At 43.0% G+C, this 19,809-nt stretch overlaps 2 protein-coding genes across 2 annotated transcripts in view; both read left to right on the plus strand.

Moving 5' to 3' along the window:
• LOC146608843 (NACHT, LRR and PYD domains-containing protein 3-like) overlaps positions 1 to 19,809 on the plus strand; it is a 237,958-nt gene that overhangs the window by 28,389 nt on the left and 189,760 nt on the right. The gene's annotated exons all lie outside the window — the stretch shown is intronic.
• Positions 5,912 to 8,104, plus strand: LOC146608844 (uncharacterized). The gene is made up of 6 exons (XM_085348896.1): positions 5,912 to 5,947; positions 6,069 to 6,140; positions 6,240 to 6,358; positions 6,442 to 6,502; positions 6,593 to 6,687; positions 7,123 to 8,104. Exons 1-6 carry the CDS (start codon positions 5,912 to 5,914, stop codon positions 8,102 to 8,104), a joined length of 1,365 nt encoding a protein of 454 aa, XP_085205022.1.

Below are 19,809 nucleotides of genomic sequence, written 5' to 3' on the forward strand. Positions count from 1 at the left end.
TCCATCGCAACTAACAAAACACTTCAAACACATCAGTGCATCAACTTTAATCAACTTCATTTGGTTCAAATGAAGGAATCTAACAAAGCACTCACTAAAATGAAACACCAGTTAGTTTCCCGAGCTCAACAGGTCGAACACCTGAGTTTGGTTTGCGGTGCAGTTTTTATTTCTTCTAGATAACTTGGGTTATTTGCACAGGAAGGTTTTTTAAATGTATTTCTTAAGTACGATCTTATATGGGGGTTGATTTTATAGCATAACAGAATAATGTAATAACTCTAATAGAGTATGAAACATTTGCAGAATGAAGTACAAGGTGAAGAAAAGTCAGAACGTCCCTATTTGAAAATACAGTCTCAGAAGGTCAGAGATGGACAAATTCAGCTACAGAAACATGTGGCCATTTTTTTAAAGCCATAGAGCATATTACAGACGACACAAAGAGCAAACACTGTAAACTTCTAACCACAGACCTCACACAGCTCACACACGTCAGAGTGAAGCTGTCATTTCCTGAAGCTTCCACACAAGAGAACTGGCAACAAGGTGGAGTCCTCATGGATCACTAGCAGAGAAATGTGGGTGGGTGCCAGACCACATGGACTCGACTCACTTTATTTCATACAAAGGAGCAGACTAATGCTGTCATCCTTAAAGACTAACTAGAAACAAGCAGTGCGCTCGCATCGACTCGACTTGTTTTGCAAGTTTGAAGTGAGATGGTACTTTGGAGTCAGCCTCCCGAGATGATGGCTGGTTTTTGAAAAAAATCTCATATTTATACAATGAGCAGCAGACTTTCCTGACTTGCAGAGGTCAACGTCCTCCTCAGTCATGCGCCATGAGTGGCACAGATACTATTCATCAAATAACTAACATGGCCTTGATTGTTACTCCAGAGACTTATCTGCGATGTAGCTTTATAGCATTTTCATTAGCAATCGTATGATTTGTGTTACAATGACCTTTGTGGACGGGCCCGGACCCCCAGGCCTCGTCCGTGACGCCGACGGTGAGCGCAACGTTTTTGTTTTCTTGCGCTTAAAATAACCTGATCAGCGTTCTGCGGACGGTTTGTTTACATTTCTCACATCTGTGATTGTTCACACGGGTTGGACACGAGCAGAGAGGGCTTTCAAGATGAAAAAGCCAACGTGAAACTTTAACGGACGACAATTGCAAGTTTTTCAATCAAATCTCCGTCACACCCTTCCTTGACCTCATCACGTTATCCACCTTAGTCAAGGAACAGTGGTTCGGGAAAATATGCATTTGTTTCTTGGACCAGTTTAAAACGTATCTCAACTAGTGATGTGCGGATCGATACTGAAATATCGATTCCTCCGATACCCGTCATTGTGTCCGGCCCCTTGGCGTGCACACTCACAACAATGGCTGAGCGTAAACAGAGTCATGTGCAGACGTATTTTACCTCCACGAACAGCTGAGACGTGGTTTGCCATACATGTGGCAAGAATGTGAGGTGTTGTGGTAACACCGCTGACCTGGTCAAACACCTCAGAGTGAATCATATCACAGAATATGACGAGCGTATGTTGAGGCGAACTGAAGAGGAGGAGAGGGAGAGGTGCTGCCAGGGCGAGACAGACGTCTCTCACGGAGTCCTTTAATGCTGCAGGCAGGCAACAAATAGCCACAACTTCAGGTTTTTCATTTCTATATGATAATTCTGCATCATTAAGTGATAAGAACAAGTAATCTGATGTCCTGTGATCATTACGACGCTATAATTTGAGATAAAATAAAAGATAGAGTAAAAAAAACAAGTTTTTGTACAGAGTATCGTATCAGATCAGTATCGTCGATACCAGCCTGGATTTTACTTGGTATCGGATCAGAAAGGAAATCAGTGGAAATCAAATCCTGCTTCTACAGGTGTCCAGTTCATTCACTCTGACCCCTCCAGATAAGCGTTGCCAGTTCTCACTGTGCTGTAGATCACATTTTCTTGTGTTTGGGGTTATAACGGTTACTTTTGAGGTCTGTGTTATAAAGCAAGTTAATCCTGAATTTAACTGGAGAAGACAAATTCCCACTGCGTGGTGTAGTGCACAGCCAGGCATTCTTTACATTAGTTCGTTTGACAAAACCAAAAAGCCGAAAGTATTTACTTGGAGTTTGGTTTGATGAAATAAGTGCCAGAATCAGTGAATACAAATGATTCCAATGACATGAAAACTGGTGGAAGGACAAATCCCTCAAGAAAAGCACGACTAGCACATTAAGTTTGTTTGTAATCATCATCATCTCTAACACCATGCGCACAACAGTGATTTTGTTACAGAACACTAAGATAGTAAAATCTGGGAAATGATGATATTTCTTTCCAAAACTTCCTGTCTGGAAGACATTAAAGCTGCTGTGCCACCTGCAGCTTCTTTCAATCTATGTTATGTGAATATATCTTTTTTTTTGGGGTTTGAACATCCATTCAAACTCACTCTCTGCCTAGCAAGTCTCATTCCCTCATTTCCTTGGGGTCCAGCTTCACATACGTGGCACTGAGCCTTTTCCTTTGTCACCTCTTTCTGCTACATGCCTAGCCTCCCAGTTTCTTGGTCTATTTTCTTCATTTCCATAACTACACTTCTTTTTCTTTGTAAATCTCTTCCTTCAAATACTTTCAAAATCACTTTTCTTTTTTCCCTTTCTTCTGTGCAGAGAAGCCGTCAAACCCCTTCTTGGCAGTTTATCTCAATAAAGCTGTACTATCCCAGCCATCTGGTAAGTCTTTCCTACTACCCAGAGCCTGTTTATACTCCTGCATGTCTCTGCCTTCACTCACTTCCTCTTCTTGATGTCCAAACTCATCCTTCAAACTACCATTTGATGCTGCATAGCTGCATTCTCCCTGACACCTCCTTGTCTCCTGTCTTTTTGATTTCACCTTCTGCATAATATTTAGTTGCCCTGTGTGCAGCTTCCTCCACTTTCATATATTTCTACAAGTTCCTCCCTGTTCTTGAAGTATGTGTGCACCACGGCCATTTCCACTTGGAAAATCTGCCCCACATCTGTCTTTCTAGATTTCTCTCCTAAACACCACACCTACCCAACACCTCATAACCTCTGTTCCCTTCACCTAAATGTCCATTGAAGTCTGTGTCAATCACCACTGTAGTATGTGGTCTCTTGCACACAAAATGTGTCTACCCTCCACCTCCATAATATGAGTCCGCCAGCCCTCCCATTGCCAGTCAGAGTCCATAACAAGTCAAAAACATAAACAGCTCGAACGTATTATTTATTTAAAAAGAGAGAGAGAGAGAGAGAGAGAGAGAGAGAGAGAGAGAGAGAGAGAGAGAGAGAGAGCTCAGTTGTCCTTGCTCTAGCATCAAGAGTCAGTGACTGGCTGTTCACTGCAGGCTCAGCAGTCCAATGGCCGATCAGCAACAAAACAAATAAAAAAATAAGACACGTTCTTGATTATGACAACAAACCACATCCAAAAAAATATGACAGCAACACTTTAAGTTTTGTGTGCATTCATCATGTGCAACTCTGCAGAAAGTCTCATGTCAAGGATGTGTGGACAGGGGGGCTATTAAAAAGTTCCAGTATACAGAATAGAAAACCATCAAATGAATGAAATAAAATCTGTTGTCACAGTGGTTTTTGAAGGAACAATTACTTCACAGATGGACAGCCTCATTATATTTGAGTTAAACCTGATGATACACACTTCACGTCACCCTAGTTACATGTTTTTATTTGCCATGTGTATGTTATCCAAGGGAGGGAAAAAAAGAAAAAGAAAACTTTTGATGTGTCCAGACATTTCTTCACATCAGCTGCCAGCAACCAGTTTCAGCATGTACAACTGTTGCAGTAAGTGTGCTCATGCAGACCAACTATGCTGGTCCACTGTTCTTAATGGTGCTGCATGTTGAGAAAGAAGTGAAACAAATGTTTTGTTTAACAAGTCCACTAGTGTTAGAATAACTTGGCATTTCCAATCTGTTTCTGCTGTAGTTCAATGAAAGGTTTCAGTTACTTAAGTTTGAGAAAAAACCAAAAAACCAAATTGCGTTTACAATTGTAGTTTCATCTTGTTATAAGATATTTGAAATAAAAACAAACAAAAAACATGAACAAACAAACCAAAGAAGAAAAAACCAAAAAAACCGTTGGCCAGCTTCCCTCAGGGTCACTCCACGGTTGATGACATGGTCCACTATTGTAGCTCTGATGTCATCAGCAATTCTATTTCTTACTCTTCTTACCCGTCCTCTCCCCCCTCCTCGTCCTCCTCTTGCTCCTCCTTGTCCTTGTCGTCCTCTTCATCCTACTTCTTCACCTCCACGTCCTCTTCCTCGGCCTCCTCTCACCCTTCCTGCTCCCTCCATTGTACTCCACACACAGAGCTTACCTGTATCATAGTGCTTAGGCTGATTGCAAAGTGAACTAATTATCTAAAAAAGCTTTCACATGTGGCAGTGTGCCAGACAGTTGACAAAATAGTGTAAATAATGGCCATAAATGTGTATAGTTTTGCTAGGAGTGCGTTGATCATTTGGAAATTGAGTGCAAAGCAGTGAGTTGTGTTTACAGTTCTGCAAAAAGAGTGCTGTGCAGTGGATTGTAGCTACAGGTTTGCAAAGTGTGTGTTACAAAATGGCAAACTGAGTGCAAAGCAGTGTTTGTGCTTTTAGTTTTGCACACTCAGTGAGTGGTTTTGCTATAAGTATCAATAGTTTTAGGAATTGTGCTGTAAGAATCACAGTTAGGGTTTAAGCATTCAGAAAAACCTGTAATAAACGCACACGCATGCGTCTTCAGCATTACTGGGTTTCTGCAGCTCCTGGTTTCCTGTTTAATACATTCACACAAGCAATCAAACGCTATGAATCGTTCCACAATGTTTGCAGTCACTTTTCTTATCCCTCCTGACTCAAGAGCATAAAGCGATCTACGTTAGCTCTGGGAATTCTGACGGTCGTTCAGTAAATCTTTGTTTAATCTCTTTATTTGCTTTTTGGAGAAGTGAAGGTACAAAAACCTCGTCAATCAAATTTGCTTCGGTGGACAGAAAACAGCCGTTGTAGACTGTTTGGGGTTACCTTTTATAAGTATTGAATTTTCAAAAGTGAAGTCAGTTCTTCTGACCAGGTTCAGACCAGGATGAACACAAGTATGATACTGGACCCACTAGAGAACTGGTCCCAGCTGTGGGTTCACCTCCTCCTGCTGAACTCATAGGACAGACTCTAATGTAGCATCACGTTCATCGGTCACTCCTGACCTCCTGTGAAGCATGACGGATGTGTAATTAATGACTTCAGTATTTGGGGGCATTATTGCTCTAAAAATCATATTAATAGTATTATTATTATTGTGCTTTAGGCTGCACTGATAACGCAGAGGTCTCTTCTTCCCCTGGGCTGTTTAAAGGGCCAGTTTGTCCAAAGCTGTGTATATACCAGCTGCTGTCAGGCTTCAGATGTCTGCATTAGTCCACAGTTCACTGTTTGTAAGCCATTGCTTTACTGCAAAAGTTCCCATCTACTGTAAAGAAATGGAGATAAGCAGGCACATAATATGAAAAGGCATGCTGTAGCTGACTTTGTCTTTTCTGATCCATCGGTTTGTGTGGCTCTTTCCACAGGAGGGACCTAACCCACACTTTATTTACTTATATGATAAGTTTAGTGGAGTGTAGTGCAAAATACACAGTGTTTACTTTTAATTTAACAACATGAAGCTGCATCAAGTTTCCATGGTGACTGCTCAAGAAATTCTGCATTCATAAATAAACATCAGACTGTCAAAAGAGCTCATCTGTGCGAGACCACCGAGCTGAGAGCATTTTCAGGTCCAGATCCCCCGTACGCCATCGTTGGAGAGCAGTTGACGTTTTTCTTCCTGACTTTGATTTGAACACGTTTAAATGGAAAAGAGTCAAGGAATCTATAAGCCTATCAGGGTATGTGACGCTTTTGCTTTTACTGCATTTCAGTAATTTGAAGAATTTGATGTCGTTTTAAAAGTTGACAAACTGAGAATCATTTTAAGTAACAATGACTAAATTGCTATTTCTTTGACAGGTGTTGTTCAACACACCGATTTATGAAACAGCTGTAAAGATCTGCTGGTATCTTCCGGGCTACAAGGCTCAGGTTAGACCCAGATTCATGCAAACCAAAGCTGACAGAAAATATCAGGTCATTTCTGAGGACCTGAGAGTGGTGGTGATTAAATGTCTCCTTTACTTTTAGGTTGCGATAATGACGGAGTTTCTCAGACTTCAGCAGGAAGATCTAATTCCACCGAACCTCACTGCTGAAGATCTGAGAGATCTTTTGGTGGAGAAGAGCAGGGAGACGCTCAGAGAGCAGTGAGTTACTGTCACACCTGAAAGTCTGTTTGTGATGACGTGTAAGTGCTGAGAGAAAACCTCTGCTTTGCTTTCTTTTGAAGGCTGTGGGAGTTTGAGTTAGAGGATTTTGACGAAGAGGAAGCCAAACCTCTTCTAAGGCTGGTAAGACGAGAAAACCCACAAGACTTTTTTTTCATTACGTGCACATAACCTTTACACATAAGCGCACTGTAAATGTGTTTTCTGTTTCAGGTGTGGGCGGTGAACGTCAGCAATAAAATGAGGGACGTTGAATTTGAAGCCAGGTTGCTTCTTCAGTTCCCAGAGGCCGTACCTCCTAAATTTCAGTGAGTCACATGTAACATACAGTTATTAACCCTGTAAGACCCAACCCATCAAAAAACAGCCAGAAAATTCGGATTCTTTGGAACTGAGATGTTTATCAACCCTTTAAACAAAAGCCACACATGAGTTCTTTGCTATGTCATGTTGTGTATGATTTACTTTTATTGTGTATTTATTTTTTGTATCACATTTGATACATTGGGTGTTTTTGGCAACTTTTTGTTAACAACAATGTTAACTTTAGACTAAAAAAGAGTTTTGTCCACAACATTTAGAAATTATAGCAAGTATTGATCATGTTGATGAGATCGAGGTCTCAGAAACTCATGTATGCTACAAAGGTGGTTACAGGGTTAACAGTCCAGCTACAGTGTTTCAATATTTAAATGATGCTTTGAATATGTTTAACAGATAACTCTTATCATGTTTTTCTACAGAGCACCTAAACTCCTCAGCGCGGTGAAGGATTACGTTGAAATCCTGAAAAAGAAGCAGCAGGAACAGCCTAACAGCAAACTGCTCACCGCGCAGGAGGTAGTGGTCGAGGTAGTTCCCCGCGTTCTCCAGGGCTTCTGGGAGCTTCCTCCTCGTCCCCTCCTAAACATGGCCTCCCAGAGTCTAAGTATCCTCTCCACCAGTGTCACCAAGGCCACTTTAGATCGTGTCTCCAAGAGCCTCACGGCGATGGAAACACAGGCCATCTTCACCCGCTCTATCCGAGACGATCTGGTTGACAGCATCCTGACGGAGATTAGACAGAAATTTCCTGAAGAAATTCTGTCTATCCAAGTTGCAAACTTTGCACCCCTGTTGCTGAAGACCATTGCTGATGTAGCAAGGATCCGGATATGTGAAATCTTTGAGCCCCCTTCAAGTCCTGATGTGAAGAGCACAAATGGTGAGCGCTCCTCTGACGGCCTTTCAGTGGCAAATGTTCCACCAGCCGAAGAAGCTCTGTCAGAAAGTGTTGCAGAGCCCGACGTTCCCTGTGAGGAACTTCTTTCTGAAAGGGCATCCAGTCTGAGTACTCGAGACCTTACGATCGAAGGAGCTCTGTCAGAAAGTGTTGCAGAGCCCGACGCTCCCTGTGAGGAACTTCTTTCTGAAAGGGCATCCAGTCTGAGTACTCGAGACCTTACGATCGAAGGAGCTCTGTCAGAAAGTGTTGCAGAGCCCGACGCTCCCTGTGAGGAACCCTATGGCGAGTCCAAATCCTGTGTTGAAGGTGAAGATCATATGATCAATGGATCTTGTTCTGAAATTGGGCCGGTTCCTGATGTTCCCTTTGAGGAACCTTTTCCAGAACCTGAAGCCAGCATGAAGTCCGAAGACCGTCAGAGCAAGAAGAAGAAAAAGGGCTTCTTCAAAAGACTGAGAAGTCTGTTCTGCTGCTGTTGCAGACCAAAAGTCACCGACTGACACTGAAGCTGTGACCCAGTGTTGGTGTTGCAGTAACTCTAAATATGTAAATATGTTCCTTAATGATTGTTCTTCATGTTTTTGGGGGTTTCTTTAGTTTTCAGTGGGCTGGGTGTTTTTTCTCCTCCGTGTTCTTTACTTGATTCTTGTTCATAGTTCCTGATTTGTTTTCCTAGTTCTTGTTTCTTAGTTTGTAGTTTCTTGAGTCCACCTGAGTTTCCAGCAATAAAAGCTGCCGATTCAAGTTTCATTCCACGTAAGAGTCCTGTGTTTGGGTCCTACTACCTGCCTGTCACAGCACACCATGACAGAAACTTTATAAACTCATTCATATTTCTACACGAGTCTCCAGCTATGTTAAAGATTTTTTTTCTTTCAAACATTTGTAAGAATCTCTTATGGTTCTCAAAATACTTCCACAAGTCCAGTAAGTGTAGTGCAGTAACATATTGATGGTATTATTTTTAATAATTATTTATTATTTTTAATGCACTTTGAACTGAAACTGGTATATAAAATGTACTTCCTGTAGAAAATGCAGTGTGAATGCTAATAGCTGAATAGCTTGAGTTGAATTTTTATAATTGCTGAAATCTTTGGTGAAAAACATGTTACAGTTTTTGCCCGTTGCTTGAACACATTTTGCAAAACGTCGCTCATTGTGCCAAAACTCTAAACACAAGTAAACATGACACATCAAAATATACCATTCACATCTGTGCCAAACTGAAACTCTGCTGTCAAAACCTAACATTCCTCTGTCAAAATGTAACTCTGTTGACAAAATGACACATACTTGCATCACATGCAGATCAGATCAGGGGGACACACTAGTCTACTTCATATAAAACACTGCAGTCTTTCATTGTCATTGTTTATTCTGAAGGCACATTTTCAGAAGACACAAACAACCAAAAAAAGCAAATAGGCCTACTCAATATTGTCCACTGCAGCACCATCAATTCAGATAAAGCAAAACACAAACATAATACAGTAATAGAAAAAACACTATACTGTACACACAAAAAATCATGACAATTGTGCATACGTGGGCTCATGGATCCCGCCGTCTGTTGGGGTCTGGCCACAGGACCTCATCGACATCGCAAGCAGTGTCTTCTCCCGCTGGGCACCGGGGAAAATATCCTCTTGCATGTCGAAACCATCCATGGATTGCTGTCACCTGAATGTAAATAGAAATACAGTGGGGCAAAAAAGTATTTAGTCAGCCACCGATTGTGCAAGTTCCCCCACCTAAAATGATGACAGAGGTCAGTAATTTGCACCAGAGGTACACTTCAACTGTGAGAGACAGAATGTGAAAAAAAAATCCATGAATCCACATGGTAGGATTTGTAAAGAATTTATTCGTAAATCAGGGTGGAAAATAAGTATTTGGTCAATAACAAAAATACAACTCAATACTTTGTAACATAACCTTTGTTGGCAATAACAGAGGTCAAACGTTTACTATAGGTCTTTACCAGGTTTGCACACACAGTAGCTGGTATTTTGGCCCATTCCTCCATGCAGATCTTCTCGAGAGCAGTGATGTTTTGGGGCTATCGCCGAGCAACACGGACTTTCAACTCCCGCCACAGATTTTCTATGGGGTTGAGGTCTGGAGACTGGCTAGGCCACTCCAGGACTTTCAAATGCTTCTTACAGAGCCACTCCTTTGTTGCCCGGGCGGTGTGTTTTGGATCATTGTCATGTTGGAAGACCCAGCCTCGTTTCATCTTCAAAGTTCTCACTGATGGAAGGAGGTTTTGGCTCAAAATCTGACGATACATGGCCCCATTCATTCTGTCCTTAACACGGATCAGTCGTCCTGTCCCCTTGGCAGAAAAACAGCCCCATAGCATGATGTTTCTACCCCCATGCTTCACAGTAGGTATGGTGTTCTTGGGATGAGACTCAGTATTCTTCGTCCTCCAAACACGACGAGTTGAGTTTATACCAAAAAGTTCTACTTTGGTTTCATCTGACCACATGACATTCTCCCAATCCTCTGCTGTATCATCCATGTGCTCTCTGGCAAACTTCAGACGGGCCTGGACATGCACTGGCTTCAGCAGCGGAACACGTCTGGCACTGCGGGATTTGATTCCCTGCCGTTGTAGTGTGTTACTGATGGTGACCTTTGTTACTTTGGTCCCAGCTCTCTGCAGGTCATTCACCAGGTCCCCCCGTGTGGTTCTGGGATCTTTGCTCACCGTTCTCATGATCATTTTGACCCCACGGGATGAGATCTTGCGTGGAGCCCCAGATCGAGGGAGATTATCAGTGGTCTTGTATGTCTTCCATTTTCTGATGATTGCTCCCACAGTTGATTTTTTCCACACCAAGCTGCTTGCCTATTGTAGATTCACTCTTCCCAGTCTGGTGCAGGTCTACAATACTTTTCCTGGTGTCCTTCGAAAGCTCTTTGGTCTTGGCCATGGCGGAGTTTGGAGTCTAACTGTTTGAGGCTGTGGACAGGTGTCTTTTATACAGATGATGAGTTCAAACAGGTGCCATTCATACAGGTAACGAGTGGGGGACAGAAAAGCGTCTTACAGAAGACGTTACAGGTCTGTGAGAGCCAGAGATTTTCCATGTTTGAGGTGACCAAATACTTATTTTCCACCCTGATTTACGAATAAATTATTTACAAATACCACCATGTGGATTCATGGATTTTTTTTCACATTCTGTCTCTCACAGTTGAAGTGTACCTCTGGTGCAAATTACTGACCTCTGTCATCATTTTAAGTGGGGGAACTTGCACAATCGGTGGCTGACTAAATACTTTTTTGCCCCACTGTATATGTGGTGGCCCCTAGAGACAAAACACGTACAAACTCCAAAGCACATTTCTAGCTTGAACTGAACTTCCAAAACAGAGCTACCTAGAACAGCGGTCCCCAACCCCCGGGCCTCGGACTGGTACCGGTCCGTGAGTCGTTTGGTACCGGGCCGCGAGAGTTGAGGCTCAGGTGTGAAATGTCTGGTTTTCAGGGTTTTTATCGCTTTTCAGCGTTATTTTGTTATCGTTTTTATCATTAACTCGGTTTTCCTGGGTCTTTTCACGTGTGTTATGAATAAATCTTCTTTTTCGGTACCGGTACTAGTTTTATTTTGTTGTATTTATCCGCGACACCTTAAAGGCCGGTCCGTGAAAATATTGTCGGGCATAAACCGGTCGGTGGTGCAAAAAAGGTTGGAGACCGCTGACCTAGATCACGTAAATGACACAATTGAAAGCATGAAAGCATATGTGTATTGTTTGTGTATTTATGCACAAGCATTCATATATATTCAAATCATTAAAAAACAAAAGTTCATTTGCCTGTTACTACCACACACCAAATCTGGTCGTTGGTACTTGGTGAACTGAGAGACACAACAGCAGAGGTCACTATTAATGCTATAAAAGAGGCCTTTGCAAGACATGCAGTTGCCGAGACTGTGGTATCGGACAACAGGCCGCAAGTTTCATCAGAACAGTTCAAGCACTTTGCTAAAGAGTACCAGTTCACACATGAAACGAGCAGCCCCAGGTACCCCCAAGCCAACGGGGAGGCAGAACGCGCTGATCGTACCATTAAAGACTTGAGAGGACTGTGACTACAGCAGAGCACTGCTAGCGTGCAGGGCCACCCCACTGGAACATGGGCTCTCACCGGCACAGTTGCTCATGGGGAGACACCTGCGTACCTCTCTGCCACAAGCTGCTGCGAAGCTGGTGGCAAAGTGGCCCGACCTACAGGCTTTTCGCGAGAAGGATGAGGAGGGGAGGCGTGAGCAGGCAAAACACTACAACCGCAGACATAGAGTCAGGACAGAAGGTGTGGATTACTACTGAAGGAACCACTGGAGCAGTAGTTGGACCTGCCAGTGCTCCCAGATCTTATGTGGTAGAGACAGACAGGTTTTCTAAGGAGAAATAGGAGCCACCTCACACCAACAGGGACTGTTACCAGATCTGGTCGAGCGGTGAGACCTCGTGTAAGATTGGATGTGTAATTCTCTGAAGTTATCCATTCAGGCCCTATTCAAAGCTGGCTTAGGCTGTTAGAGATGTTTACAATTATGTGTTTCGTTTAAATGTAAGTGAACAAGTGAGAGATGTGTATCATTTTAACGTTTGATAATGCTCTGCATTCCTGTTCTTGTGAGCTGAGTGAGTCATTGTGAAGTATGTCTTTAGCTAAAAGGAGGTGTAGCGGGAGACTACTGTACCCATAAGGCTGTGTGTGTGTATGTGTGTGTGGGGGGGGTATGATCTAAATTATAATATTGCTGACTGTCTGAGGCAAAATTTCCCCAAATCGAATCGAATCGAATCATGGATTGAATCGATTCGGGCAAGGGCGTCGATTTGGCATGGACGGAGGGGACATGTCCCCACCAATATCCAGCGATTATTGAATTGTCCTCACCAATAATTTGATCTCTTCGAGTAAAGAAAAGCAAACCTGATAGAAAGAAGAAAAAAAAATCTGTCAACGTCTCATTCACCCAGCGGTGCCGAAAGAGTTAAATTACGTCCTGTACTGGAGTCCTACCTCATGTGACAAATATGGCCAATGTGATTGGCTGAACCTTTCAGGGAGCTCTGTTGAGTTTTAGCAGCGGCAAGCCTGCGCTCCCAGGAGGAGAGGAGGACGGCAGCAAAGAGGAAGAACCTGGATATAAGAAAGTATTTTTCAGAGAAACCTGTAAGTCACTTAAAGCCAAGTTCACTCATAATGTCACGGTCTGGCTGGCAGACCGTGGGGGTGTAGGGAAGGAGGACACAGGCGCGGTGCTCTATGTACAAGCAGTGCGTTTATTTACAGCGATGGACAGACATGACAATAAATCCCGTGCTCTCCCGACTCCCGTGACGTGTCCTCTTCCCAGTGCTAGTGCTCCTGTCTCCGCTTCTCCGTGATGAGCACCCCGTGCTCGCTGTCCTCTCGTCTCCCCGTAACTCCTGGGGACATAAGAGAGAGGAAGCCGTCAGACACACAATAATGCAGCAGACTCAAACTAGGAACTGGTCGAGAGACTGACGTGAAGCCACGCAATGATCCAGCGTCGGAGAGAGCTCCACCACACTCTCAAATAGCTCCTCCGACAGGCCTGATCAGCTGCAGGTGTGGCCAATCACCTGCCAGGGCCACACACACACACACACACACACACACACACACACACACACACACACACACACACACACACGTCTACAAGCAGGGAGAACGAGGGACAGCAATACAAAATACATACATTATAATATTAGTCCATAACTGCTCAGGGTCCTGGGTCTGACACATAAAATGTGTCCGTCACAATAACGTTGCAGGCTATGCTAGGCTTTGGCCCACATCAGTCTAAAACTGTATGTAACCATGAATAACGTGTTTTGGAAACTAACAGCACAACATGCAGCACTGTTAGTTCTCTCAGTCTCAGAGCAGCGTTTCTAATTCTAATCTAAGTGAAGCTGTCAGAGAAAACAGCAGCCTCGAGCAGCCAGGATATTAGTTTACAGAGGCTGTTAGAATTATATGTCTAACGTTAAAATGTTGGTGACACAAGAATTTCATCTTAATGGCACTGACGTATTCATAGGTCATAGTTATGATTTTGCAAATATTCCACCTTGTAGTGCAGTTTGCACAACTTGTTTTAAAAATGCACTCAGCCTACAAACATTACTGATCAGTCAAGATCTGCACAAAGTGACAGACACACTGAAGCAGCTCCACATTTTATTCTTATTGTCATGTTTGTCCTATTTGTCAGGTGACAGAAGAAGCAACACAAAGCTCAGAGAGCAATGGTGACACAAGATCACAGGTGGAATTGGATGATGACGCAGAATGAGAAGAGCGAAAGTGGATTGCTAAATGAAACGGATGAACCAGAACTGGTTTGTAAAAATGCTGCAGCTTCAGTGGTGTGGAACTGGTTTAGCTTTTGTCCGTCAGATACACAACAAAGCACTATTTTTGGTAGAGCATGCTAGCGGGCCGTCGTTATTACCGTGTTGTTTGGAAAATACGGCGCACTTAAAATCAATCCTTTGATTTTTCTGAAAGTCGACAGAGCCCCTTATAACCCCGTGTGCCTTATGTATGAACTCTGGTTGTGTTTACTGACCTCGAAACGATTTTATGTGCACGGCGCTCGAAAATCTGTCAGATGTTTCAGTACGACTTTGCTAAGCTACCACCGCTTGATGGATTGTCGGAGCGTTACGGCTGTCGTAGGCAGGAGCCTCGCGGAGTGAGCCATGTCTCCGTGACGACCAGGACACAGCAGTCACGGACGATTGGCTGTGCGGCGAGAAGTAGGTTCAGTTCGTCTATTTTGTTGACGACCGACCGTGCGCTGGTCAGAAAGATGCTCGGGAGCGGTGGTTTGAAAGGCTGCTTCTTTAGCCTGGCCAGCAGGCCCGACAGGCATCCCCGCTTTTGTTTGCGTTCCTTCCGCCGCCTGCGTTTCTTGGCAGAGCCGATAACAATCCACGGAGCACCCGATGTTCTCGCTATCTCCGGGGGGATGTTGTGCACCCTCTGATAATCACTGGTAATGGGGATCTGGCTGTTATATCCAATCTTGCATAATTCCAGATGGTTGTAGGAAAATTTGGCTTCACAATAAGGAAAACAAAAGAAGAAGAAAAAGTGGAGAAACAAAAAAGAAAGGCACCCAAGTGGAGAGCATAGAGCCGCTGCGTCTGTGCGCGCCGCCATCTAGTATACTTCTTCTAGTACACAGCCTGGAGGTGTGTTTGGGGTCATTGTCCTGTTGAAAACTGGTCCCTAAATGCAATTTCTTAACGAGAAGTTTGGGCTCGGGTGAGTCTGCGTGCTGAAGATATCTACCTATTTGGAACCATGGTAACAGGGTTCTGGCTGATCGGAGCTGGCTTGAGAAAGCGGAACCGGCTGTTCAAACCCCCACAAGGCTGCCCGCTGGGATTGGAACGATGGGAGAGGCGTGAGTTTCTCAAAATGGGCTCATTGAGTCAGCACGGATAAGATCTTGGAGAGACTACGGCTGCTGTGGATACTCAGAATAAGATCTCTGACTGCAGACTGGATACATCTCGGAAAGGCTCGCTCAGAATAACATCTCTGGGCACAAATTGGATGACATCTCGGGGAGGCACACTGCCGTGAGTTCTCAGAATCGAATCCCCCCTGCCCTCCCGCTCAAGAACCAGGAAACGGGCAGGGAAAATCATCACAGACCCCTCACACCCTGCACACAGACTTTTTGATCTGCTGCCCTCTGGCAGACGGTACAGAAGCCTGCAGACCAGGACCACCCGACACAGGAACAGTTTCTTTCCCCTCGCCATCTCCCTTCTTAACAGTTGACCTGTCACACTGCTCCCACTGCCAGACTGCAGCTGCACCTTATGTACATTTGTAGTATTCATTCCACCTCATTCATTTCTGTATTTTATGTATATACGTTTAGATTCGTTATTTATAGTTGCTGTTGTGGATAAGGCGTAGCTTTGGGTCACGTGGTGTCGGTAATAGTGATTGCTATATCATCTGTTCACGTCCTGAGGGAATTTTTGTGAATGAGTGGGTGATGGGGGAAGTCGACTTTTGCTGACCGCTCAAGCTTGGAATGTTTTGATCACTGTTTTTCTACCGATTTTAAGGATTTGATAACAAATAAAGGAGTTTTAACCTGGAACTTTGACTTACGTTTTAAACAGCGGGCGCGTCAACATTATTCGCCTATTCAGCTGCTCGGCGACTCAAAGGCTTGACAGTCGCCAATAGTTGCTTTACACAGCTTTGTGTATGTGTGTATATAGACACGTGTGTGTGTGTGTGTGTGTGTGTGTGTGTGTGTGTGTGTGTGTGTGTGTGTGTGTGTGTGTGTGTGTGTGTGTGTGTGTGTGTGCCCTCACAGAAGGAAGGTCACAGCAGGAGCTTTTCTCGAACGCATTTCCAATCAGTTTTTTACAAGAAGTGTGGCTCATACAACGGTATAAATGTATTCTTTGCGATACTTTATAAATATGAAACTCTAAAGATTTTGAGTTCATGCACATTGTGAAACAAGAATCTAAATATTTGTGTCACAATGATTTCTATAAAAGCATTTTGTTTATGGGGATAATGTGACAAATCTTTTGTGACCCTATTAATGATCAGTGATAATTGAAGAGGAACCCTGGCTCGGGACATTTTCATGACAAGTGTCAGCGCAGACATCTACTAACGAGAGAACATGTTTTATCATCATAAACACGGTGATGTGAAGCATCGTTAAAGTGTCACTTCCGTAATGTTGACTCATGTTTTTAATAATGACTTTAAAACACTAAACACTCATTTCTGTGGTTTATTTTAAGTTTACAGAATATAACATGTGGTAAGACGACGAGTTTTACTTCTCACTGTCCGTGTTATGTGTATCTATTTATCATGTATGCTACTTTGCTCTGTGGACTGTAAAATGTTTCATTGTGTTCATGAAATAAACCAGACTTTCACTGTCTGCATCTTTTACTGTTTTCTGCTTTTGTTCACTCCAAGTTTGACAAACCTACAGATATCCAGAGTTAACTCACTAACAATGTGGAGCAGTCTCAGTGTATTTAGCTGCTTTTTCCCTGAACACAACCAACTGAGAGAAACGCCTGTAGGCCTCACTTTGGTCATTTTGAACGCTGAAGGAGATTTGTTCCATAGACACCTTATACTAGTGTTTCCTGCACTACTATGTTCTATTTAAATCCAGATTACTTTTATAGTTTGCAGTGAAATTTGTTAAACCGTTGCTTAATGGGACAGAAGTACAAGTCGCTCTTTACTAACACATTTATAGATGAGTTTATTGCTGAACGACACAGCTAGCAGTCTCACACACTCTTTAGGTTTTTCAAGTTTTGTGTGTAATGGTTTAGTCTATCAAACCTTACCCTTTTCTCCCCAGTATCACAACAGTATGACTCCCAAAGTACAGATCAGTAAACAACCAATGATTCTAAATCCAGAACAGAAAGATACAGTTGGAAGATGAATGATTGCGTTTTTATGATGTGTAGTAAAACGACCCCCTCTTCTTCTTCTCTGTGTTGGTGTTGTTCTTGACTACAGAGCATTGTTTTTACTAAAATGAAACATTTTCAGATGAAAATTTGTTCCATAGACACCTTATACTTTTCAGATGAAAATGTTTCATTTTATTTCACTGTAACACCCCCTCAATGCCATTTTTAGGTGATCCCATGTTTTCATATTTATGCTTTTGGCACTGAGGGTATCTGATACGCACGTTGTCACTGTGTTTTGTGCTACCAGCTGTGAGCTCTGCTTTTGCTTTGAGCAGTCTGTTTTTATTTTGTCTCGCGAGTGTGTGTTTTTCAAACGAGATCCTCCTCAGTTTGATTTTGTTACCACAAACTTTGTGTGAAGTTCACAACAGAGGTAAAGAGATTTAAACACACCAGTTTAAGGACGCAGCGATTGGACCAGCTGCACAGGGCTGGTGAAGCAGAGAGTGTCGGGGGAGATGTGCAACAGAAGCAGAGGGAACATTTTACTAGATGATAAATGGCACATTTAGGTGATTAAGGATTTGTTGACAAGATTAAAAGACACGTCCGTCAGAGTTCAACAACATTACAGTTTGATTAAATAAAAAGTTTTTAAACTACACAAGGTTCATTTTCTCCTCTGATAGTAATCATATTAAACATGTTAAGAAAGAAAGAGTATAAAGAAAAATAGTAAATGTGTGTCTAATTAAACTCTTCCTGTGAACCTTATATCATCCTTTAATATGTTCGGTGTTACAAACTTGAAGAAGCACAGAAAAGATCATCAGACATTAATCTAATCAGTTTTCAGCCTTCATTCATATTGAAAAGTTGAAATCTTCCCTGCTAGACCCAAGTGCAGCGTTTAACACCGTTGGCCAGAACATTTTATTACAGCTATTATTAAATGGAGAGTCCTCTTCACACACTGAGGTTAATTATGAAGCTCCACAGGCTTCTGTGCAAAGACCAGTTCTGTTTACATTATACGTGCTTTAGAAGACATAGCATACATTTTCACTGCTATGCATATGATACCCGCTTTTATTGGTTAAACTGCCGGGATGTCTTAGACACATAATGAGCTTTAATTTTCTGCTTCTAAGTTCAGATAAAACTGAGGTTATTGTAACGGGGCGTAAAAATCTTAGAAACACTGGCTAACACGATCCTTACTCTGGATGGCATTGCCTTAAGCCGCCTGTTGCAGCCATTTGGCACATTATAAGTAAAATTGAAGCACACGATCCCAAAGCACAGCATCAACATTTATTTATATACAAAAATGAAAATTCTTTTTACAGAAAAGAATTGTAACTTCACAATATTGCATTAAGATGAGCAGACAGATTTTAATCTCAGCATCGTGCACACAGATTTTTCAGGACACTGGAAGAGTTCCTGCCGTGGATTTAGATGTTAGTGTTGTGTGGATGATCCCATTCTGTCATCTTTGTGTTACTAACACTGATGCTTTTACACTTTAGGACCCTCGAGACCTCTGCTGCTCAGCCGTCCTGATCGCTGCCTCCACTTTAACCAGAGGCTGTAACCTCTGATCATTTCACCTGCACCGGCAGTAAAACTCTTCTCCAGAACCAAACGTGCCATAAACCCATCACAGCTTCATCATCAGCTCAGTCTCAGCAACATGCAGACGACCGAGCAGCAGAAACTCTGCAGGGAACGTCTGAAGTCTGTTCTTCAGTTTTCCCAGCTCACTGTTTATTGAACATGAGACAGAAAAATAACTTCACCTTTAATGTGAAACTTTTATCGCCTGTGACATGTTTGCAGGAAGTTTTCATGCTGTGATTTAGTGTCACAGCCATAAATATCACACAAGGTAAAAACTACAAGTCCCAGCATCCTCTGTGTTTAGGGAGGAGCAGTGAAAGTGAAAGTGTTGATCCTCCGTTCAGAGCAGCAGGAGGAGGAAGGTGGAGCTGAGGCAGGTGAGTGTTAACATGAATATGTTTCTTCTTATGACATAAAATAATTCCACACTGTTCGTGTCTGTGGGTGAAACGTGAGGCCGGTCGGCTCCTCTGAGCGCTGGTTTCCTGTAAGTAGAGAGGAAGTGAGTTTAGCTGAGAGAGCAGGAGGAGAGTGAGAGCTGTGCTGAGGCAGGTGAGTGTTAACACCGCTCTGACATTACTGTGTCTCTGTGGCGGGAACAACAGGCTCCGTCAGTGGAGGCAAAAATAATCAGACTTTGGTTTTTCAAAGGAAACTACTTTATGTTGGGAGAAGCCACGCGCTCATTGGATAACGACTTGTCAATCTCAAGTTATTAGCCAATGAGCGCGCAGGTTCACAGTAAGACCCGCCCTTATCACGACGGGTTTTAAAACTAAAATGGCGACAGAAACTCTGTGAGTGGAGTTCAGGCTGACTTTATGAAAGTGCGACGTTTGAGCCACTTCCTGTTCTCAGTCCCGGCGTCCTGATCACCGAGGTTTCTGTTGCTCTGATGTCTGATATCGATTATATCGGTAAACAGGCTGTAGGCAGAAACATCAGGTCTGATCTGAAAATCCCTTCAGAAACAAACTTTAAGAGTTTTATGTCCGTGAGACTGTAAAACTGTAACGTGTCCTGTGATCTATAAACACTCTGTGATGAATAATCTGAAGTCATTTTGAGCCTGACAGTAGTTTCC

This window comes from Diplotaxodon limnothrissa, linkage group LG23 (assembly GCF_057381915.1).
Source record: "Diplotaxodon limnothrissa isolate DT_005_m linkage group LG23, D_limnothrissa_male_GT1.1, whole genome shotgun sequence".
NCBI classification, from domain to species: domain Eukaryota; kingdom Metazoa; phylum Chordata; class Actinopteri; order Cichliformes; family Cichlidae; genus Diplotaxodon; species Diplotaxodon limnothrissa.